Here is a 23,931-nt window from a genome sequence, read left to right on the forward strand (position 1 = left end):
TGATGTAAAAGAGCCTCCCCTCCGATATGGGCGTATTCGCAGCGAGAAGTCCCTCGCGGCTCCATTTGACAGTGTCCACAGCTTCCACTACAGTGGCGAGAGCTGCTGCCCACTCGACCAGACCCCGGTGGTCGACTTCTCCAATGGACATGCCGATGCCAGTGCTAGCACCATCGTGGGTGCGATGGATGCAGTCGTACAAGTCTAGAATGTTTTGCACAGTCTTGTTGGACCACAGACTGCTGCTCTCAAAGAGCACTGACCACAGCTCCTTGGCCATGCTGGCTGCGACGACCGGTAGGTCCATGAGGCGCGTGTCCTTCTTCCACATCCTAAGATCTGCGTAGGCTCCAGCGTACGCGACGATCTTGAGACCACGTCGCGTGACGTCGGGTGATGCCAAATCACTCTGAACTTCATGCAGTCTGCGCGCAGTTCGAAGGCGCGTAATGTCGAAGTCGAAAGAGCGCGAAAAGAGCAAGTTCCAGGGAAACGAGTAAGTCATTCTGGGCGGCGGGCGGTCGACGACGCCATCGACATCAGGAAGCTCAAGCGCGAACTGGTTGAGAAGGTTCACTGCGGAGCTGACGTCTCGCTCACCAGCAAACAGAGAGCCGGAAAAAACCTTGGCTTTAACCGCCCCCTTAATCCTAGCGAAGACGTGTTCCAAGTGGTCTGCAGTCCCCGCACTGCTGACGACCTGCGCACGGAACGCCTCCTCCATGGCGGACAACTTCCACGTCTTTGCAGTGCACCAGCGCTTGTCCCTCAGTGCGTCGTACATGCTGGAGTGTTCAGTGTAAGTGTAGAGCTCGGTCACAGTATGCTGGATGACATAGAGGCTGCCAATAGTAGCGTTTGCGGCTAAATGCCCGAGCGCTTTATCAATCTTGCCATCTCTTTTCCGCCTTAAGACTCCTGCGTAGGGATATATAGGCCGGATCAAATCCCTCAGAATGGCACGCCATGCCACTCCCTCCAAGCCACTGAACGGTATGTCCTCCAGGCTAATTTGTTCTGTGTCTTCATCTTCATCGTAATCCGGAGGGGGCAATTCAAGCGCTTCAAGTCGGGTTAGTGTCTCATTAACTTCAGACCCGTTCTTCAGCGCTTCCAAAATAGCAGTCAAGCATGCTTTGCAGGCAGTAGCTCTTTCCTTCACCGAAACTCCTCGCCACCGCAGCGTTAGCGCAGACGCATTGTGTGGCACGTCCAGCTTGTCGTCTCTCATGGATACTGCTACAGGAGAGTTGAACCTAAACTCTATGACTGCCATGAACCGGAAGATGCTCGTGAGGTTCTCCAAAGGCGTATAAGAGCGAGAAAGGTTGGCAGCGGCAAGGACAGCACTCGTGAACTCGGGCAGTGCAGAATGAAGACTCCAGTCCTGGTTGGAGCAGCTCTGACCAAGTTCCCAAAGTGTCAGCCCTATGGGCGTATTAGCTACATCCGGCAGCTTCTCGACGACGCCCCATTCGATCTTGAGGTCATCCAAGTCGAGTGGAGCGCGCGAGCGTACGGAACCGTGGGGCTTGGCCACGCAGACGTGGCCGTAAAAGCTCCAACAAGGATCGACACTGACGTTGACGTCTTCCAGTAACATCCTCGCCTCATCGGGGCAACAGAAATCGGAAAAACCCACCTGTTTCTCTTCGCGCCGGCTGAGTAGCTCTTCGGCAACTAGAAGCATTATGGCGAGCAAACCACCGCCCAGCACAACACCGATGACAAAGTTGTCAGTGCGTTTCTTGCTGTCGTCTCTGCGCTTCGTAGCAACGGTGTGCTGAGGCTCGGTCACAGGAGCGTTCATGCCAGCAACTTCTTCGCTGGTTACCCGACACGTGCTTTCACCACGTGGGAGGCTTCGTGCTGCCGATGTGGCTGTGGGCTCCAAGGGCAATATGGTTCTGCATATTCATATGTATGATGCCCTATCTCAATGGCAACATGCGAGCAAAAGATTAGGTTCCGCAATGGTTAAACGTGCTCGCCAATTTGGCATCGAGTCAAGAAACGTAAAAATAGCAGATAAATCACGACGGGAGAAACTAGTCATGTTTATGTGATGGCAAAGGAACTCCAAATGTCGCACATCAGAAAACAAAACATTTTTGTGGAAGTCCTGCATACTTGACTCCAAATCAGATCCAGAATCTCAGACCCTCTGGAGACGACCCTGACGCAGTAGCTTTCAAAATGCACACTCAACAAGTCAAACGATTGTATCAGCGTCATCAATCAGCAAATTCAATCATAAATGTGCTTGGACATAAGGACCGAATTTTAGCTCGAATATATCGCCGCAGCCTTCGGTACAGCGCTGCAAAAAACTGTGGGGATGACGGGGCAGTTCCCGTAACTAACGCGGTCTGTCGCCGTGCATACCGCGAAACGCACTCATTTAGCCTATCGCTAAATATTCTTAATGCAATGACGAAGAGCAAACAGGACTAAAGGCAGTCATAAGGTGTTTACTGGAGCAAAGACAAAAAATAATGACTAACATTGCATTTACTTTTGTAATCAAGGATAAAATAACATTATCTTTACAATTAGTTTTCGCTATCAGGAGCATAGCCGCCCACATACTTATCCTGAGAACGCATTACGCTCTGTGCCTATGGGAGATTACTCTGCGGCATCAATGACACAGACTGTAACAGATCTTGGCATTTTCCAAACTAGGCATACTAACTACAACCTTTGTCCGTAAAGTTTCTAGACTGATTCATTTTCTCCTCTAGAAATGATTCCTCAAAAACAAATGTTGGTGCGTATGTGTAGCGCTACCTTCTCGGGCTAGCCTGACCTAAATATGTTAATTGCTTTGAGAGCCGCTAGATGGCAATACATGTAGAAAAATACGTTGTCACTAGTCGTCTGCGCTTCCACTATGAGTCAATGTGGAGAGATGGACGTCCACCTCGAACAGCGTGTAAACAAAATTCTGTGTGAAGCGTGGCAAGAGAGCCACACAGACGCATGAGCTCCTTCGTGACGCTTACGGCAACGAGAGCGGGCGCGAGTTTTCGAGGGGCACAAGAGGTTCGTTTCGGGGAAAACGTCGGTGGAAGACGACACAATGCAGGGGCGCCTTTCAACCTCACGGAAAGAAAACAACGTGGCTCCGATCAGAGAAATCGTACAGCAAGACCGCACCATTACAGTCCGCGTGCTATCAGATGTTCTGGACATTATTAAGACAACATGCTACCAAATTTTGCGTAAGAACTTGGGGAAACGAAAGCTGAATGCCAGACCTGTGCCGCACACCCTCACACAGGACCAAGAAGACACGCGGGCACCAGTGAGCGCTGATTTGCTCTGCGAGGCAGAGAAGGATGCTGCATTTGTCGACAGCGTCATTGCTGAAGACGAAACATGTTATTTTCAATACGATTATCAAAAAGAGGCAGAGCGCCGAATGGCGGTCCACAAGCTCTCCGGCGTCGAGTAATGTGCGGCGACAGAAGACCAAAAAGACGATGCTGATAGTTTTTTTCGATGCTAGAGGTGTCATACTCCACGAGCTCATCCCACAAGGGTAGACGGTGAATCAGGAGTTTTATATCCGCGTGCTCCAACACATGCGTGATACTCTGCGATGCCGTCGCCCTGACTTATGGGCATCTGGACAATGGAGCCTTCTCCGCGATAACGCAAGGCCGCACACTGCTATCAGCGTGACAAAATTTCTCGCCAAGCACAGCATTACGGGACTTCCCCATCCGCCACACTCGCCTGACCTCTCCCCATGCGATTTTTTTCTGTTTCCCAGTGTGAAGAGAACCCTAAAAGGTAGCTGGACGGGGAGCTTGGAGGCCATTCAAGACATCACAACACAGGAGCTGACAGCTCTGACAAAAAAAGAGTTTTTCAACTGTTTCCTAGAGCTCAAGAAACGTTGGAAGCTGTGTATAGACTGTAAGGGAGACTATTTCGAAGGGGTGCTGCACAAATAATTTCAATGTTAAAGGAATTTTTTTAATGGACTCAATCTCGGAACTTTACGGACAAAGGTTGTAATAAAGTTAAGTTGTAGGCTGTCGTAAGGATGTCCTATTGCGATAATTTTCTTGTTGCGGAATGCGCAAACAATTAACATTTGAAGGCGAATAAATGTTCAGCAAAAGTGTCACACGAACAGATCTATTGTCACTGTTTTAACACGCTGTTTTTGAAGTAGTTCAATGCCATGCTAGTTTTCCGCTAGCCCACTTTTCACCAGTGGACGGTCAAAGGAAATTATGGGGGTACCTAAGCAATTCGTATGATGTGTAAACCGCTCGACCAAGTGTAATAGGCTCAATGCATCAGAGGACACCTCAATTGCTCTGTGAGTTGGTAGTAGCGGCCACCTACTAATTGAGGCAGTTATGCGCCTTTCCTTTTCTCAGAACAAGCGCAAGGTTTAGACTCTATTGATTTTGAGGAACGGAAAAGCGCATAACTGGCTCTCTAGGTCAGTGCACCTCAGTAGTGCTTTGAGGCACGTGGCTCTTGAAGGCAGTGACGGCCTGTTGCTACTAGAGTCACTGGAAAAAATTCCAGTGACTCTAATTGCTACAGGAGAGGTGATGACGTAGTTTGCGTGCCGCATTTCTGCCACGGGCTTTTCATGACGGCGGGGTGTTCACGCAATGAGCCGAGTATTGCTCTCGCGCTAAAACTGCTAAACACAGTTCTATTAGTTAAAACAGCCAATAACCATGTAATACATGCGCGCAAAAGTGATCATCCGTTGTACACTGCCCCTATGCTTTAATATCAAACGCTTTCGTTGCTCTGAATCATCGTAGATTCCATGTTGTTTTTCATATTGACTGCTGTGCTTGACCGACTTTGTAGGAAAGCAGGAATATCCTTCCAAACCACCACTTAGTCGTCCAGAATCCTCTGAAAGGTAAGAAAACATCTTATTCATGCAAAGATGAGTTCACGATGGCCGGCGCGTTAATTCCTAAAGGAAGTGTGCAGCGCGTTATCAATTAATTTTCGTAATTTATTGAGCCCACAGACAAAACTAAGAAGGCAAAGAAAAGTTTCTCGCGAGCGATAGTCCTTTCAGTGCTCCAGCTTCAAATGTCCCTAATTTTCTGACCCGCCTTGTCTTGTGCACGAATCCAAATACAGCAATGGTGGCTATGTTTCTTATGCCCACAAAGACCAAGGGTACATTCAGGTACCCTTTTCTCCTAATTCCCCTCACATTAATCTCTGAGTCATTTCTTTTTTTTTTTTCGACTGCATTATGTTTACAAAATCTCATTTACCAGATCGTAAGCATTAGGAAAATACACTTATGGGCTCCGCCCTGAGAGACTGATATGAGCAATGAAAAAAAACTCGTTTTGAAAGTGACAATTACAAGCATAATTTTTCTGTTGTTGTTGCTCAAATACGATGGCACATACCCACGGTGGGGGATTGGCCAATTTTTCAGTTATTCAGTGGGAAGCAAATTTCTTCTTCTTTGTTTGAAGCCGTCTAAGGGCTAACCTCCAGTTAGCTCTAGGCACCAAGCACGCGCAGTTTCCCGTTTAGGCCATAAAAGAAGTCTTGCCTCGCAGCTAGCTACGCATCAAGCCAGGAGCCCAGCAGTGCATTCGGCATTAACGAGTGACACCTTCCTAAGTCTGTAAACTACGTAATCAGAGTAACCTCTCTTGCCGCGTGGGTACATTGTCGCGGTTGTCTTCATATTCGTAGCACGGATAAATGCTTTTACAGCAGTTACGTATATTCCGCTAAGTAGCGTCCTTTTCACGAGGATGCCTAGTTGCATCGCAGCTCAAAGTCCGAACGGAAAAGCACGCTATTATAAGCGAGGGCTCCTTTCCTTTCTTCAGCGGTAGGTTACATCATCAAATAAACTATAAATTCAAATTTCTAATGCTCACTTGGTAGCAAATAAGGCAAACAAGCAATCTTTCGCTGTATTATAAAGCGTCTCAATGTGGAAAGCTCGAAGAGCGTTTGTTAAATACTGTTATCAAATGTTTAGTCTATAGGGTCATAAATAAGAGTCGTCATTGCCTCCGAAAGCGATCGACAAAGCCCTTGTGCACCGTAAACACCGGCCAAAGAATATTCCAGTACTGGGCTCCACAATCTAACCCCTTTCTACTCAAGCTGTTTATTCGGCTCGGAATTTGGGTTTTCAGTGGTGAGAATACGTAATGGCTATTTATCTCGTAGCACATTAGTACTACAAGGCTGGTTCTTACCATGATGGCGTCCATAGCAGCGGCATAAACTGGAAAACAACATGTAGGAAAACATACGTGGTAACATTCTCAGAACTTAACGACGCCGTCGCAGTGCAGGTCATACCTTTTTTTGTGTTCCACGCAATGCACAGGCTTCAAAAGAGCTATATTTAGTCGATACCAATTTTATAAACGTTGGCAACAATGGACCGCGCAGTGCTGTTCTGCTCCCCTGACCAACTATAGTAGCATACAAAGACAGCACTTTTCAATTCTTTCCAGGGTAACTTTTATAAACCGGAGTTGAGCGAGTTGGTACATACTGCTGGGAATAACAGCGCTGAGACGAGGGACAAAGAAAGAAGAAGACAACAGAACCGGCGCTGACTAACAACTGAACGTTTATTAGAAAAAAAAACATGCAAAATATACTCCTTTGACAACCACGGGCGCGTGCGCAACACCAAAAGCCACAGTGATAAATCAATCACTTGAATCCAGATACATTAGTTCACAGTCATGAACTGTTACAGAGGGGGTGCTCACGCATGAGTCAGTGTTTTTATGAATATGAAACGCTCCACTGATTTCCCTAAAAACCAACTAAAAGATAAACTAACAAGGAAAATCAGTGAAGCGTTTCATATTCATAAAAACATTGACTCATGCGTGAGCACCCCCTCTGTAACAGTTCATGACTGTGAACTAATGTATCTGGATTCAAGTGATTGATTTATCACTGCGGCTTTTGGTGTTGCGCACGCGCCCGTGGTTGTCAAAGGAGTATATTCTGCATGTTTTTTCTAATAAACGTTCAGTTGTTAGTCAGCGCCGGTCCTGTTATCTTCTTCTTTCTTTGTCCATCGTCTCAGCGCTGTTATTCCCAGCGGTAACTTTTATGCTGAAAATTAGAGCTAGAACTTCAACATAATTCTTTGAACTTACTTATTCAAGTTTTAATTCTCTAGAAATGAAAAAGGTGTTGGAAGGTCGAATAGTAAAAAAATAAAATAAATGCCTGCGAACTTCGTCGCAGTAGTAGCCGTATTACCGAAGTTCCAAATTAACTGTAAACAAAGCGCACGAAATTCAAAATACCTGAGCACAACGTGCTTTCTAGCGCCAAAACTGCCGCAGTGCGATCTGAAAAACACAGTGAGCACGATGCTCCTATTCGATGGCAGTTTTCGAACCTCTTTTACCACAACAGAATTCTTTTTTACGCACAAGAAGACGACACAATAAAGACAAGGAAAGCAGGATGGGGCGCGACTTGCAACCATTTTATTCAGAAATAAGAGATTACTTTTACACCCAAAAAGGAAAGAGAAAATCAGACAGACTGGCATGAGAAGGGAAAAAAACCGAAAAGGCACAAAGGAAGGGCGCAGGAGACTCAGCCATTATCTAACACATCTAGAAGGCCAAAATATTTGTCATTAAATGTCACTGACGGAAGGGAATAGGTCTACTTAGGGCAGGTAGTGGCCGCTGATCCGGATCATGGGAGGGAAATAACTAGAAGAATAAGAATGGGGTGGAGCACATGTGGTGTGTTCTCTAAGATCATGAGTGGCAGTTTACCAGTATCCCTCAAGAGAAAAGTGCAAAACAGCTGTATCTTGCCAGTACCCAAATACGGGGCAGAAACGTGGAGGCTAACGAAAATGGTTCAGCTTAAGATTGTCCGGATCCCGTAGAGTATCTGTTACAGGTCCAATTGAACTTACTTTTGGAAATGTGGCGGAAAGTTTCAAGGTTGCTTCACTTCCGCCACCGGTTGGCCCGGTGTTGCACTACCTCCGGATCGGCCTTGCCTTTAGCGCGTCTTTACTATCCTGTCTTTCTATCCCATCTTTCAACTCTCCTACTATCTGAACGTGGTAGCGATTGTGGCTCGGCTTGAGCCATTGAACAGGCCTGTGCACTTTCCTTTTCTTTCTTCCTGCAACAGACAGACAGACAGACAGACAGACAGACAGACAGACAGACAGACAGACAGACAGACAGACAGACAGACAGACAGACAGACAGACAGACAGACAGACAGACAGACAGACAGACAGACAGACAGACAGACAGACAGACAGACAGACAGACAGACAGACAGACAGACAGACAGACAGACAGACAGACAGACAGACAGACAGACAGACAGACAGACAGACAGACAGACAGACGGACGACGGACGGACGGACGGACGGACGGACGGACGGACGGACGGACGGACGGACGGACGGACGGACAGACAGACAGACAGACAGACAGACAGACAGACAGACAGACAGACAGACAGACAGACAGACAGACAGACAGACAGACAGACAGACAGACAGACAGCTTAAGTTAAGGACAACGCAGCGAGCCATGTAAAGAAAAATTGTAGGTGTAACGTTAGGAGACCGGAAGCGGGCGGAGTGAGTGAGGGAACAAACGCGTGTTAATGACATCCTAGTCGAAATCAAGAAAAAGAAATGGGATAGAGCAGGGCACGTAATGCGAAGGCAAGATAACCGCTGGCTCTTAAGGGTAACAGAGTGGATTCCAAGAGAATTAAGGCAAGCGTAGCATGCAGGGGGCGGTAGAAAGTTAGGTGGGCGGATGAGATTCAGAAGTTTGCGGGGATACGGGGGCCGCAGCTGGCAAAGGAGGGTTAATAAAAGAGACATGAGAAAGCATTTGCCCTACAAGTGGGTGTAGTCAGGCTGGTGATGATAAAGTTACAGACGGCACACTATCACATCCTGTCTATGCTCTGTCCTGTATTCCTCGTCCTTATCAGGCCGCCTTTGTGCGCGAAAAAAAAGAATTCTCAGAATGAACTAATTAGCACCACAACACATATTACTCCTGTACATTGATGCAGGAAGATGCATCAATGAGGGAACAATCCGTATGATCCTGCACCCACACAGACAGTCTTCGGCGCTACAGTCCACGTGATTCTTATTAGGATCTGAAGAGTTATGTTTGGTGCACCCGCAACTGGCTATCTTTTGGTTTGACAACATAGACAAAAGTATTCATGTCAAAGAGTTGTCATTAAGCTTCATCCGTTCCCTTTTCCATATATAGTTGTGAACAATATAACAGGGAACAAACCTTTTGCACAAAATTGCGAATTTTTTAGTTATATTTCACTAAATTTTTGAATAACCTTTGAATAATATACATCAACCATAATTAAATGAAAACTCCTAGCATTCAGCAGGAGTTCTAATTTTCCTCTACTTTTTATGTGCCTACGTTCATGCCCACGCGTAACTTCAAAATCATGCCCAACATTCTTGGAGACAAAAATTTTGAATATCAAATAACTGTAAGGTGCTGCTATAGAAATTTTGAAGGCAATGGCGCAGTCTTCCGATGTGTTGCAAAATCTTTCTTTTAAAGTTTTTCCAACACTCGCATCGAGCAGTTAAGACAGCCATAGGAAACTAACTGGAAACTCTTATAACGATAGCAAAAACGGCTTATGGCTTAAGGCATTTATCGAAGGCCTTTCTATCAAAGGCACCTCTTTTCACTAAAGGAGCGAAAGCTCAAAGGAGCAGTGACGAACCTACACGGGGCAGCCCAAATGTGAAACAGTCGTTGAGGCTTAGCACCCTGTGCTGTACTTGAAGCAGCGGAAGTGAGTGTTTTCAATTACATTTTAGTATTCTGTTCATTCGTAGAGCTCAGAAAATTTTTATACTAATTGCTTCCTTAATAGAACTGCTACAGCTACCCTCATCAGCAGCAGCAGGTTATGTATTGCCTTGGCCACCAGGAACACTCGATGCTGCTCAGCACATTTACTGTCTTGAAATTCGAGCATAAAATATAAACTGCCGTACAATAAACAAAGCCAGACACACCTTTCATATTTTTTAACCATGGTTTTCAACATTGCTGGCTACATCTATTTTTTTCACTGCTTTTATTTTTTGACGTTGGATGGCACTGCGATCGCAGGTTCTCGAAGGCCGCGGCTTTGTGCTCCAAAGGTCTCGGGCGGGCGCCTTCACCTCCAAGGCCCTTAGCGCAAAGGCACAACATTTGTGTCGTGTATCTGGGCATAAGGACCTGATTCTCAAAGGCCTTTGCCATGCCCATGTGAAGGGGTATAAGGCTATTAGGGACGCCGTAGTGAAGTTCTGCGAAATTTCGACCACCTGGGGTTCTTCAACGTGCACTGACATCGCACAGTACACGGGCCTAATAGCAAAAAAAAAAATGCAAGCCGGTTGACAGAAGATCTGCGGATATGTTGATTTTTATAGTGAAATCTTACAATGTATGAAAAACTGAGCTCATAAACTGTTTTTCGTTAAAAATCATTTTGTCCAAAATTGTTGGGCACGGTAGTTGTTTTCTTGCACACGCGCTTTGAATTCGTGAGTGAAGCAAACAATTACTGCATGTAGTCCCATTTGCGCATTACCATTTCATAATGTTTTGTGCTACCTGCTAGCATGAGTGCGTCCAGTAAATTGACGCGAGCCACGACATGGTACAATAAACCTTTATCCATGCCTGCTACACTGCAATTGAGAAATAAATAATTTTCTTTTTTTTTAGCCCATGAAGCCGTTCACTTTCCATGAAACGCGCTCTCGGTTGTGTAAGACAACGCAGAAAGAATTTTTTTTTAATTCAAGCGCGTACAGGTGCACCGCATCTCTAATTGGCCAAGTTTTGTCCCTAAAAAGTTCGGTGTGAAGTAATGCCTAATTTAAATCGCTTTCGGCAGATTATACCAGCTTTCCCCTAAAACTAAAATGCGGTATAGGTCAGAAGATAATTTTAGCAATTAAATGGAAGTTTCGCATGAACAAAAAGGAAAAAGGCGTTTTGCTTCACGTACCTTTGTCGAAAGTGTCCACAACTGCGTCTGGTGCCACACGTTGAGCCTGGGAAAAATGAGAAAACAACCCAAAAGCCTAGATTCAACGTCAGAACACTGCCTCACAGCTAGAGGGCGCAGTCTTTTCTTGTAAGCTGGACTGCAGTTCGGTATTTTAAGCTGCCTCCTGCTGTGAAAGGGTAAAATCTGTTAGACCTGGTAAACTGCATTTTCGAGACACAAGTTCACACACCGGCACGAAGACATTACTAGGTGAACTCAAGGAACATTACCGAGCAAATACAGTCAGCTTTGCGACCAAGCGCGCAGGCACAGGATGGATCATTCACTGAAACGCTTTGAAGTCAAGTGTGTAAAACTTTTAGCAAATTACTGCTGGTGCTACGCAGTGGACATTTAATACTTAAACGACCTAAAGATAGATAACTCGCTTGTTTTTTATTACAACATCTAGAAACGCACTTTGGTCTCTTTGGTGGGCAGAAAAAAAGTTGCTTTGTGACTGCCTTTATAAAGTTCTTTTCACGGTCTATTTCTCGTTCCTTTTATCACTGATAGCGACCGCCTGTGACGCCACAGCTCACTGCTCGTAACCGATGTCTGTAGATCGTTCTGATGCAAGAGGTGAGGCTAACGATTTGCAAACACGCAAAAAAAGATGAATCGAGGAAGGAATCATTATGAACTACGGCCTCTGGCCACAATTATGCCCAAAATCAAGTGCAAGCTTACTGTACAAATAATACGTCGCGAGTTCACTCTGACCACCCTCCGAACCAAAACACCCCGGTGAATGATAATGTCAAGCGTTAAATAAAGCAAAGAAAAGATCTGAGCCTTGCACGGTATCTCACCCTTAGTTGAGCCAATGTACTGAGGTAGTCTGCAATGCAGCGACAATAAAGAGAATCAATCTTCTGCGGCTCCAGATCACGCGAAATCAATTGCAAGCCTACGTTTATACTCTTATGAAAAGTGCAAATTGCATAAAATATCTTAAAAGCAAAACATGATGCCTTGTACTCACCGAGCAGCTTTCGGTTCACCTAGAGCACGAAAAACCGACGCAAGACAGAATATTACTGGGTCTCTCTATTGAAAGAGCTGTTGAAATGGCAGCTCATGGTTTGCTGGCATAGAGAGAAAAAAAAGAAAATGAGGCTCACGTCGTCAAGGCTGTATTTGGCTGAAACGACATAACACGCGCGCTGTCACTTCAGACAATGTTAGTCGCAAGCTCTTGTGGCGCAGAAAACGACAGCTACGAGTGCAATGTCATGAACACCGACTTACTTTTTACCGGTACAATGTAGATTGGAAACAGGGCTCTTTCACTCCGCATTCCCTGCCACAGAAAAGGGGAACACACATTTGATGACCTATGGACAGATACGTTGACGTCGAGGTGGACTGTAGCCACCACAGGATGATAAGGTCTCGAATTAGCCTAGACATGAAGATGGAACGGAAGGAACTAGTGAAGCGGAAGAAAGTGAAAGCTGATTTTTGAGGAAAGGAAATTACGCAGTAACTGTCTCGCATATCTCGGCGGACACCAGAACCGGACCCTAAGGGAAGGGGTAAAGGAGAGAGTGAAGGAAGAAAGGAAAAAAGAGGTGCCGTTGTGGAGGGCTCGGGAATAATTTCGACCACCCGGGGATCTTTAACGTGCACTGACATCGCACAGCACACGGGCGTCTTTTGGTTTCGCCTCCATCGAAACACGGCCGCCGGAGATGGGTTTGAACTCGGGTACTCCGACTCAGTAGACGAGCGCCTTAACCACTGAGCCACCGCGGCGGGTGAAGCGGAAGCCCATTAACGAATCAGCGTTAAGAGGGAGAGTACATAAATTCAGAATATAGCTGCAGAACAGATATTCGGCTTTAACAGAGGGCGACGATCTTAATGCTCAAGCAATAAACGATAATCTCACAGCTATCATTCACCATCAGTGAAGTAATCATTCACCATGAATCACTCACCATCAGTGAATGTTACCAGGTACGATTGTCCTCTCTTGGAATCCATTCTGTTAGCTTATGGGGCCATCAGTTGTCCTCCCTTCGTACTACATGCCCTGCCATTCCCATTTCTTCTTAATTTCAGCTAGGATATTATTACCACACTTTTGTTCCCTGACTCACTATGAACGATTCCGGCCTCTTAATGCATGCTACTCCTATCATTTTTTAATAACGTTCTTTATCGCCTAAGGGCATAAAGGGAGTTGTTAAGAAAATAAAATGGGTAGGGTGTTAAATCAATGTAGGAAGGCTGGCCGATCGAACAAATGCGATGAGGAAGCCATCATGTGGGCCCTGCGTCCAAGCAATATATGAGGCCGCCGGCAGACGCACTGCTGCCAGGTGCCGAATTCTCGTTAGCTTCAGCGCCGGACAAACCCAAAACAAGCGGTAAATATCCACCTCGGTATTTTGGGAGGTGCAGACAGGACACCCTAGGCGGGGATATAAGGGTAGAAATTGAGGCCACGTCCGTGTGACGGCAGGAGTGAGGGCGGCCCGGACCCGGTTCCTCGGAAGCACAAGCTCTTATCATTTTCCCTTCCATACGCAGTTCCACTGCTCAAAATTTAAATTGCACCCTTTACGCTAGCCTGTAAGTTTCTGACCCCTACTGGAGTACTGTCAAGATACAACTATTTATGAGAATACATTATAGGTCCGCTTCACGAGGAAAGTCGACGTCTTTCCGCCCGTGTCACGAAAAAGGAGGTGGCCCACTCGCCACGTTGGCAGACCTGCCGACTATAGCAGGTGGCGATGAAATTAATTCAAGTAAATTCAACGCAATTGCCTCCTGCCCGCTGTGCACTGCGCGTCATCTGATTGGTCGAGAGATAAACAGCCTTTTGAAGAACTATCTGTGCAAGCATGAGCCTTTCGGGAGCTCGTGACTGGCGACCTGGGTATCCCAAGAAACACAAGTGGCTGTGTTCGAAGCAGCCACAAGCCTGCGCATCGCAGTGGCGCATCACTTAACCGCTGCACCACTGCGCCAGTAGTGGTATGAGGACTCTCCGCTATCAATGTACCTATGAAAGAAAAGGAGTACTCGCGAAGGTGGTATTTCTAACGATATCGCATGGTACTCGGACGCAGGTAGGCTAAGCATCGCACAAGTTTTTTATCATTTCTTCTCTGGCGAAGCTGATAACCTGCTGTTCATGATCTGAGAGTACCTAGCTGCCAAATGCATTCCTCGACGTTCTTATTCTCCTGGTAATTTCACTTTCATTGTCCTAATATGTGGTCACTACCTGCCATAAGTAGAGATATTCCCTTTCCTGCTTAAATCACTTCGCTATTTAGCTTAAAATACTGTTTCCTTCCCAGTCTCTAGTACATTATTTTAGTTTTCGGCATATTAAATCTTAAACTCACCGCTACCCTTTGCCTGCTTTTTTCAGCACATTTACACTTGTCTCTTGTACAGACTGGTTGTGGAGTGGCTGCAGGACTGCTGATGCTTCGACTTACGTTAAATTCTTTCCGTAATCTATGAAGTAATACAAGCATTCCGGAAACAGGGTGTAGGTGAGCCTTATGTCAAAATACTGGAAAATATATATAGTAACTGGACCGCTACCACAGTCCTCTGCAAAGTCAAAAATAAAAATCCAATAAGGAAGGGCGCCAGGCAAGGAGACACGATCTCGCCAATGCTATTCACCGCCTGTTTACTGGAGTTATTTGGGAACAGTTGGGGATAAGAGTTAATAGAGAATTCCTAAATAATCAGCGATTCGCTGATGACATTACTTTGCTAAGTCGCTCAGGAGATGTACTGAAAATAATGGTCAATGAGTTAGACAGGCAGAGCAGAACGGTGATTTTAAAAATTAACATGCAGAAAACCAAAGTAATGCTCAATAGTCTAGCAAGGGAACAGCAGTTCACAATTGACAGCGAGGTGCTGGAAATGGTAAAGGAATACTTAGGGCAGGTAGTGAGAGCTGATACGGATCATGAGAGAGAAATAACTATAAGGGTAAGAATGGTGTGAAGCGCATATGGCAGGTTCTCTCAGATCGTGAATAGCAGGTTACCAATATCTCTCAAGAGAAAAATGTAGAACAGCTGTATCTTACCGGTTCTCTCGTACGAGGCAGAAACGTGGAGGCTAACGAAAAGTGTTCAGCTTATGTTAAGGACAACACAGCGAGCCATGGAAAGAAAAATTGTAGTTGTAACATGAAGAGACCGGAAGCGAGCCGAGTGAGTGAGAGAACAAAGGCGTATTGATGACATCCTAGTCGAAATCAAGAGGAAGAAATGGGCTTGGGCAGGGCATGTAACGCAAAGGCAAGATAACCGCTGGTCCTTATTGTTAACGGAGTGGATTCCAAGAGAAAGTAAGCGCAGTAAGGTGCGGCAGAAGGTTAGGTGGGCGGATCAGATTAGGAAGTTTGCTAGCATAGGGTGGGAGCAGGACAGGGTTAATTGGAGAGACATGGGAGAGGCCTTTGCCCTGCAGTGGGTGTAGTCAGGCTGATGATGATTATGATGATGAATCTATGAAGGCTGACTATAGATATTGGTTATATTCTGTGCTTTTTTCTATCACGTGACTGGTGATGTGATAACTGTCGGTCGATTCCGAAAGCAAGCCTATTCCTTTGGTTAACAAGAGAGTAAGGTTGCAGTAATTCTGTTAGCGATCTCCTTTATAAACACCCTGCAGGCTACAGACATTAAGCTGATTGGTTTGTAATTTTTCAAGTCCTTGATATCTGCTTACTTATGGACTAGAATATTGTTAGCATTCTTCAAAGTTTTCGTTTGCTGACGCTCATAGGGAGTTCCTTATACAGGGTAGCAAGAATTTCTATGCCATGGCTATGTAAGGTTTACTAACTTAACGCTGCACATTGGTCAATCAGAAAGCCGTAATTGGCTGCTCAGGATAAATTTTGATCACTCGCGGTTCTTTAACGTGTACTGACTTCGCACACCGCACTATCGCTAGTAAGCGAATGTCGCACACATTCATTTAGTCGACAATAGTAAGGTTTGGTTTATGGAGGGTATAACGTCCCAAAAGGCTATGAGGGACGACATAGTGAAGGGCTCCTTAAATTCCGACCACCTGGGGTTCTTTTACGTGCACTGACATCGCACAGCACACGGGCCTCTAGAATTTTGCCTCCATCGAAATTCGACCGCCGCGGCCGGGATCGAACCCGCGTCTTTCGGGCCGGCAGCCGAGCGCCATAACCACTCAGCCACCACGGCGGCAGTCGACAATAGTAAGCAAACGTCTGGCTCATAATTCTGGACAAACATTATCATGATCTATAAGACCCTTGTCTACGTACATCTAATTCGTTGCTTTTTTTCATACGTTACCTTGATGACATACTTTGATCGCAGAAAACCCTGAAAGAAACAGGTCAAAGAAGTTGTTGAATAACAATTGGGAAGCCATTTCATGAGCGATCATTTATGATCGTTCAACGCTACACGGGATCATATTTGTTGAGAAAGCAGCAAGCTTATGCTTGCTCAGTGTTCGTGCCAACTTTAATCGCAGGTTCTGCAGCATTCGTTAAAAGGCGCTCACTCGCTGCTGCGGCATAGTATATCTGGTCGTCTCCCGAAATCATGAACTATCTCAAAAGTTTTCTTCTGCTTGGATTAAGTCTGGCGCATAGCGTTATTCACGCCTTCAAAATGCTGTCACAAAGGAAAACAAATACTCACTTCAAGCGCCTTTGCCATTGCGACGAAACCTTGAAACCATGAAATATACAGCAATAAGTTGTAATAGAACGCAAAAAAGTTTTTCACGCACGACTAGCATCACAAGTAAACGTGACTTGATTCATTATTTATTAGCAGTGGGTATAATTCTTGAATACGACATAGTGCCTTCAACGATTCCCGTTAAACGGGCGTAATTCCGTCTGCTTGTATTAAACTATTCGTACCACCATCGCTAATGCGAAGGAACACGAAGTCTACATGCCATTTCAACGCATTGCGGATAGAAATACCGTAAGGCAAAGGAGTAGGCCATAAGTGATACGCCTCAAAACATTGAATATCTCTTAGCAAAAATTTCTAGGTGTTCCAGATCTGCACCTTCCCTTTGAAAGAGGAGATATTTCACAAGAAAATCGTATGATGGCAGGTCAAGTCTGTATCTAGTTAAACCGAGTTCGCATAATTGTGCTCATTTAGGGCTTTTCCACATGTAAAATAATGGTGCTTGCTGATATTTCTCACATCTTAATATCATGCCGATAGGCCACACGAAGTTGTACTAAATTTCAATGACCATTTTTACAAGTGTTTTGGGACTTTCTATTCGTTTCATCAAAGAAGCATTTCCCTGGGGCATTTCCTTTCAACTTGACATGTTCTTTAATAGAAACCGCTCTTGTACACTATACATTTACTTCGGCCTTTCCACTGGTTTGTGCTCCTGAGTTAAGGTTTTACTAATATTCAATGCGAATGCTGGGGATACCTCTTTCGCTTTTATAGTGGTACTTTAATTCATTAATTAGTCCGCCCACTCTCTGGTTTTCCTTATTGTTTATTTGCATCGTTTTATTCTGGCTCCGCTAACGACAATGGTCCCGCCAAAAGAAGCAAAATTAGACTCACGATTGATCAGCTTCTTGAAAAGACCCTCCGATATGGAAGACTGCGGTGAAATAAAGACGGAGTTACCGACATGTTCACCTAACTCTACCGTTGAAGATGGCGTTGAAAATATATGACTCAAATGCTGCTACTGCAAATTTTCGAGTCGTGACATGAGGGATTGACTTCACGTATGTGAAAAAGATTAGATAGTTGAATGCAAGCTGAAGTGGACAGGGAAGAATGAATCTGTCAGTAGCTATGGACAGTTATCTTTTTTATCATTCTATACATTTTTTTTAGAAACACCCAACAGTCGCAAATTTAGGTGTCACGCACCTCATACTGGTCGGTAAATCTGTAGAACCCTGAAACAAAAAAAACTAGAATAAATCGGAGAATATATAGAATGAACGTGGAAAAGTAAAAGAGAATTGAAATCATTGGGTCGGATGAATCTGTCAAGTGCACTTTCATGAGCACGATTTTTCAACCAAATAGTATCGCTATCCTGTAGCATACATAATCAGATGAGAAAAATAAACGTCTGCTCTACTCACTTAACTATTCACTTCGTTGCCTATACAAGAATTTAAATGCGCAAGTTCACCTCTTGGTTTATTTGAGAAAGCATTTCCTGACTAGAACTTCATGCAACCACAAACAGCAGCAAGGACTTTTAAGACGTTTTTAACTGTACTGCAGCAGGCTTTTGTTTTTAATAAAAAAAACTTAACAAAAATATATTGCACCCAAAGTCGTTCAAGTACTTACGATATAGCTTGGCATACACCTATTGAATTAAACAGAAAGTGGAACGACAAATATTTTCATCACAACTGTTGCAACTTCTCAATCGACGCATCATGATAAACTTACCTCCTCAAAGAGCTTTTCAGCTGCGTGAGGCAACACAGAGAGAGTTTAAAAAACAAATTCTGGAAGAAATTGCGGCAGCATCTAGACGTTCGTGGAGAAAAATAAGTTGTTAGACCTCCGGACGCACAAAAATGAAGAACAAATGAGTTGAAAAGTGCAAAACTAAATTGTGGTATACGACAGAACTAAAGTTGCACGAGATGTCAAGTGTCAATGACACTAAATAAATGCTGATTGGCTGACACGTAGCGCCCAGTCAGAAAAGCACCGCCTCCGCGTACTGACGATGGATTCCTTTAAGTGATATAGCAACTTTTGGCAATCATCTGTGTGTCAGCAACAACCATCGAACAAAGATAGTTTTCACATGTTTCGTCAAGACTTGATAGGGATCTATTTTTTGCAGCACTATTCCAAACATTATATAGAGTTGATTTAATTTGCTCGAGCCATTACATATATACATGCTCCAAAAATTTTTCACCTTACGGCATCAGTCTGCTCTTTTAAATTGTGCCTCAAATGGCTAACTGAAACAACGAAGAACTATAAATTTCGAAGAGTGAAGTTGGCGAGGAACGAAGGCTTGCATGTTTGGTGTCAAATCGCGCCAGTCTTCCCCAATCGAACAAACAACGATAAACTACATAATGTGGTCACTATCGGTTCACTGTTGCATGACATTGGAGGTCTGCCCATTCGACCTGTCACGGAAATGTTTCGTGTAGCACTGTACCCTTCCTTTTTCTCGCCGCGTTTACCTGCTAGTTCCTTGTTCCTGCCCCCCCCCCCCCCCCCACTCCTCCCACTTACGAAACTGACATTCCCAAATAGGGTCGGAATCCACTCAGTTCAATGACACGCTGCTCATTTGGCCTGAATTTTGTATGGCACTAATTGATCCAATCAAGTTCAGTTCAGTGCAGCATTTCTAATTCAGAAAAGCTGCCTGCGAGGTCGATTCCGACAGTTTTGTTTTGTTTCGACGTACTGTTTCAGAAGAGACATGTATTTATTCATTCATCGCTCAGTGTGTTAGGATTTGTCTCGTCGTAATGACGCTGTGCCTGAGTTCTGGGCCCTTCACAAGGTTTTGTAACGCTGAGACCGCACTCGAATCTAACCATTAGCGGATGAAATCCAGACCACACCGTGATACAGACCACTCAGACTCGTTCGCCAGCAGACACTTGATTGGCCGGATGTGTTTTGTGTATGAAGCAGTTCGGTCTTGTATAAGTTCTCTTTGTACTTGCAGTACTCCTTAGAGATGATACGTTATTTGCTATTCAATAAAACACATCTCTAAAACTTGTAATATCTTCTGTGTCGTTTGACTTAACGAAATCGAGGTCACTGCAGTAATTTTGTGTTAGCTGTAGCGTGAGACAGGTCTTCACTTCGAACTAGAGCGCATACAGAAGCACGTGTACCAAATGCTCTTATCGAAAATTAGTAAGCACACCCATTCAAGGCGAGAAAAAAAAATGAGAAATAACAAGAAAATTACTTACGTAGTGGGCGTTTTGATATCTGTTATGCGATAAAAGATAAAAAGGGAACACGGTGCCAAATGTGCGGGATTATGGTCTACTGGCCCGATGCAAGCAAGTTTTAAATTCGTTATCAGGATAAGCTACAATGAATAGATACCATAGCTTTGCGCCTTTCTTGCTCAACCAGTGAGAATATCTAACAGCCGTCCTTCACACAATCTATCTACTCGCCCCAAGTTGTGGTCGAAATTTCCGGAGCCCTTCACTACGGCGTCCCTCATAGCCTGACTCACTCTGGGACGTTAAACCCCCTTAAGCCATAAACCATATCTAGTCGCACTTCCCGTTGTTGTCAAAATAAAACTCCTGATAGTTTCTAAAGTAAAAATGGTCTAAGTTAGCTATCTTACCAATTCGCAAGATTAAAAGCTCCTGCTGTTCTCACTCCACAGCTTAAACAGTGACGTGTAGTGCCCGAGCTTCTTTTTACAACGAAGGAATGAACACTACATCTCAATCACTCACGTTGCCGCTGCAGAGGTGTGGTGACAGAACGACTGTAAAAGATTTTAAGGACAAATAAAGCCAGCCATGTAAAGAACAAACTATTCGGCAGGTCTTGATCAACCGCGCAAAGCAGAATTCAGTAAGTGAAATCCACGATGGAGTTATGATGTGATATAAGGCGGGACGTTTCTTCGGACAAAAGAGAGTTTTGTTATAGTGTTGCGTTCTTCGAGTAGTGCCAGCCATGTGCTTAAAGAGTCAATACTAGACACAGCCTCAAGAATCTCAAAACCATCTGTAAATTATCTGCCTATCACTCTCTGTCATGCAGTATATTTGTTCAATACACAAGGCAGCATCTCTACCGCATTACATTCCGCTCAAATCGCAATTTCAGTGTTGATTCATGCATGAAGTTTATTACAGGATTTAAAGATATTAATAGAAACTTATCTCTGCTACAAACCTGCGTGCATGAATTTTCATTCTTTTGGAGCACAGCTGGAGAATTTGCGCAGCTCCTTTTAGCCGTAAAATTTGCAATGTTCCGGCTACTGAAGAGGGGCTCAAAAAATATAAACCGCTTGAGCAGGTTGTCCTCTCTTCAGTCGCAAATGTCTGCATCTTAACAAAACATAAATACTCACAGTCTACAACAAGCCATCTGCCGTTAGGCTTGTAATGCAGTATTCTACACCAATAATTTCATTTAACATGTCTGTTTATTCGATGGGCGTTCCTTTCGATCTTGACACCCGGTTCTTCACGTAGCGCTGTGCACTCAAGCTCATTCGTCTCGCAGACGTGTCACAGCTACAAAAGGCCGGGAAAACTCAACGGGACGTAGTAGTCATGATCCCCAAACCAGGCAAGAAGCTGCAGATCGAGAACCTCAGACCAATCTCCCTTCTTGCCTTGGAAAGCTGTATGAAAGGATCGTCACGAAACGCATCCAGCAACACCTAGAAATCAAGAGGCTCTACCCGGACACCATGTTCGGCTTCAGGGCGAACCTCTCGACGCAGGACGTACTTCTGCAGCTTAAATAAGAAGTCCTGTAGACAATGCCCAAACAAGGGGAGAACGTAGTCATGGCACTCGACATAAAAGTGCCTTTGACAACGTCGGCCACGCCGCTATAATGGGGGGGGGGGGGGGGGGGTAAACAATACCAACCGCGGGAGAAGAATCCATGACTATGTCAAAGACTTCTTGACCAACAGAACGGCCACGGTGGGACTAAGGGAGCTGAGGAGTGACGTCTTCACCACCCCAAGCAAAGCAACACCCCAAGGCTCGATCATCTCGCCCATACTCTTTAATGTGGCGATGATCGTCCTTGCGAGAAGACTCAGCAGAATCCGGGGCATCCAGCACGTGATGTACGCAGACGACATCACGGTCTGGGTTAACCATGGATCCCTGTGGGAAAAGCAAGAACTGCTACAACGAGCAACAAAATGCGTTGAAATATACGTGAAGAAAAGAGGACTAGCTTGCTCTACAGAAAAGTCCGAACTATTGAGGGTAGGAAGACATCCCACCGACGCGCCGCTCGAAGTGAAACTAGAGGGGCAAAACATCCCTGAGAAAAACATGATAAGAGTCCTAGGGATGTGGCTGCAAGCAAGCAGAAAACGCAGCCACACACTCTGCCTGCTCGGCAAGTCGGCCGAACAGGTAGGCAGAATGATAACCAGAGTCTCCAACCGAAGACATGGAATGAAAGAAAAAGACACGCTGAAACTAGTATGAAGCCTCATAGTCAGTACGGTCATCTACTCGCTGCCATACCACCCCATGATCAAAAGCGAAACGGAACAGGCCGAGACAATCCTAAGGAAGGCCTACAAGACGGCACTCCACCTACCAAGAAACACATCGAATGAGAAGCTGCTGCAGCTAGGAATCAGCAACACCTTTGTGGAGCTGGCAGAAGCACAGCACGAAGCACATCTGCAACGACTCAGAAACACAGCTGCAGGAAGAGCGCTCCTGACAAGGTTGGGTCGCGACCCAAGGGGGCATCTCGATCGATCCGCCGATATACCCGACGAGATCCGTAATACCCTGCCGGTCAATCCCATTCCGAAAAACATGGACCCAAATCTCCACGCGGCCAGGAGACAGGCGCGGGCAGATTATGTGGAGAGGTACTTAGCCAAATTAAAAAACACAGTCTTCGCAGATGCAACCATGTATCCATGGAATAGACGCGAAAGCTACTGCAAGACAGCTTCGGTGGTAGTTGATAACGCAGGCAATCTAATCACTTGCGCAACTACACGTCAGGATAGCGGAAGCGGAGGAGGTCGCTGTTGCGCTGGCAGCGGCTGAGGGCTATCGAAAAGACGAATCATTGGTCATCCTAACGGACTCAAAAGAGACATGCAGAAACTATACAAAAGGTAGAATCTGCAGGGCTACCTTAGCTATCCTGCGCGAAGCAGTGCGCCTCAGAAAAACAGCAACACACAAATTAATCTGGATTACGGCACACACGGGGATAGAAGGAAACGAAAGGGCAGACAGCTTGGCTCGAGAGATCACGTACCGAGCCGAGCGGCCATACGCCCTGGGACAGCACTTCACCGTGGAGATCGGATTTTCAGAATACCTAAACTATCAAAGAGGCAGGAGAATTAGATACTCCCCGCCACACAAGGGCCTAGCACAACAAGAAGCAGCTAGTTGGCGGAGGCTGCAAACGGGAACATTCTTTAACCTACATATACTTACCAAGATGTATCCTACACAGTACAGGAACACATGCCCGTGGTGCGGAGCAACCCCCACGCTTTACCATATAACCTGGGAGTGTAAGCGAAACTCCACATTCCACCAACACAAAACCCCGAGTGCGGAGCACTGGGAGAGCCGGCTCACCAGCTGCGAGCTCGCTTCCCAAAGGGCAATGGTGCAGCACGCAAGCGAAGCAGCGCGACTCAGTGGAGCCCTGGACTAGGGGCCCAACCCTGCTTTGAAGGTCAAGAGTCTGCAGCGATGAAGACGAAGACCGAACGCTAAACCCTTAATGGACCAAATAAAGTTTTTCTCTCTTTCTCTCTCTCTCAACGGGACTGCAGCATGACTGGGCGCACGTGCACACAGAAAAGGGCACACACACGCAAACACATAATCACGCAAGCACAGAGCACTCATTGCTCCTTGTCCAGACCCGCCAGACCTCCGATCACTCACCGAGACAAACTACAACGACGACAGGCACGTGTCCGACGACTCCACATTTCATGATGGAGCAGGCGTGTACGTGCTGGGTCACTGGGCTTATTCCAGCTAAGCACTGTACGCTTGACTAGAACCCCCACAAACAGCCACTGCCGGGCACCCTTCCTCGGATCCCTCCCGCTGTGAT

The 23,931-nt window shown here is 45.5% G+C and overlaps 1 protein-coding gene across 2 annotated transcripts; it reads right to left on the bottom strand.

The window, feature by feature from the left end:
• Positions 1–4,738: 4,738 nt before the first annotated feature.
• LOC144097195 (uncharacterized) lies at positions 4,739–23,931 on the bottom strand. 2 transcript variants are annotated; one of them, XM_077629945.1, is made up of 16 exons: positions 23,757–23,930; positions 20,574–20,605; positions 20,067–20,085; positions 18,553–18,572; positions 18,448–18,466; positions 18,013–18,041; positions 17,695–17,734; positions 16,786–16,814; positions 16,432–16,461; positions 12,353–12,404; positions 12,226–12,245; positions 12,087–12,105; positions 11,914–11,942; positions 11,060–11,105; positions 6,228–6,256; positions 4,739–4,896 (listed from the first exon to the last, which is right to left on the bottom strand). In XM_077629945.1, exons 1-16 carry the CDS (start codon positions 23,806–23,808, stop codon positions 4,879–4,881), a joined length of 483 nt encoding a protein of 160 aa, XP_077486071.1. In that variant the 5' UTR covers positions 23,809–23,930; the 3' UTR covers positions 4,739–4,878. The 2 variants fall into 2 exon arrangements, with proteins under 2 accessions (XP_077486071.1, XP_077486072.1); XM_077629946.1 differs by lacking the exons at positions 18,448–18,466; positions 18,553–18,572 and having other exon boundaries at positions 23,757–23,931.

Source organism: Amblyomma americanum, chromosome 7, assembly GCF_052857255.1.
Source record: "Amblyomma americanum isolate KBUSLIRL-KWMA chromosome 7, ASM5285725v1, whole genome shotgun sequence".
Taxonomy (NCBI): Eukaryota; Metazoa; Arthropoda; class Arachnida; order Ixodida; family Ixodidae; genus Amblyomma; species Amblyomma americanum.

Excerpts from the sequence above, each read along its gene's own strand:
- LOC144097195 (XM_077629945.1), bottom strand. The coding sequence starts at position 23,808 with ATGAAATGTGGAGTCGTCGGACACGTGCCTGTCGTCGTTGTAGTTTGT. Across the intron at positions 17,735-18,012 it reads GATTTACCGACCAGTATGAG|TCTTCCATATCGGAGGGTCT; the intron begins GTGCGTGACACC and ends ATTTCACCGCAG. Across the intron at positions 6,257-11,059 it reads TGTGGACACTTTCGACAAAG|TTTATGCCGCTGCTATGGAC; the intron begins GTACGTGAAGCA and ends GTTGTTTTCCAG.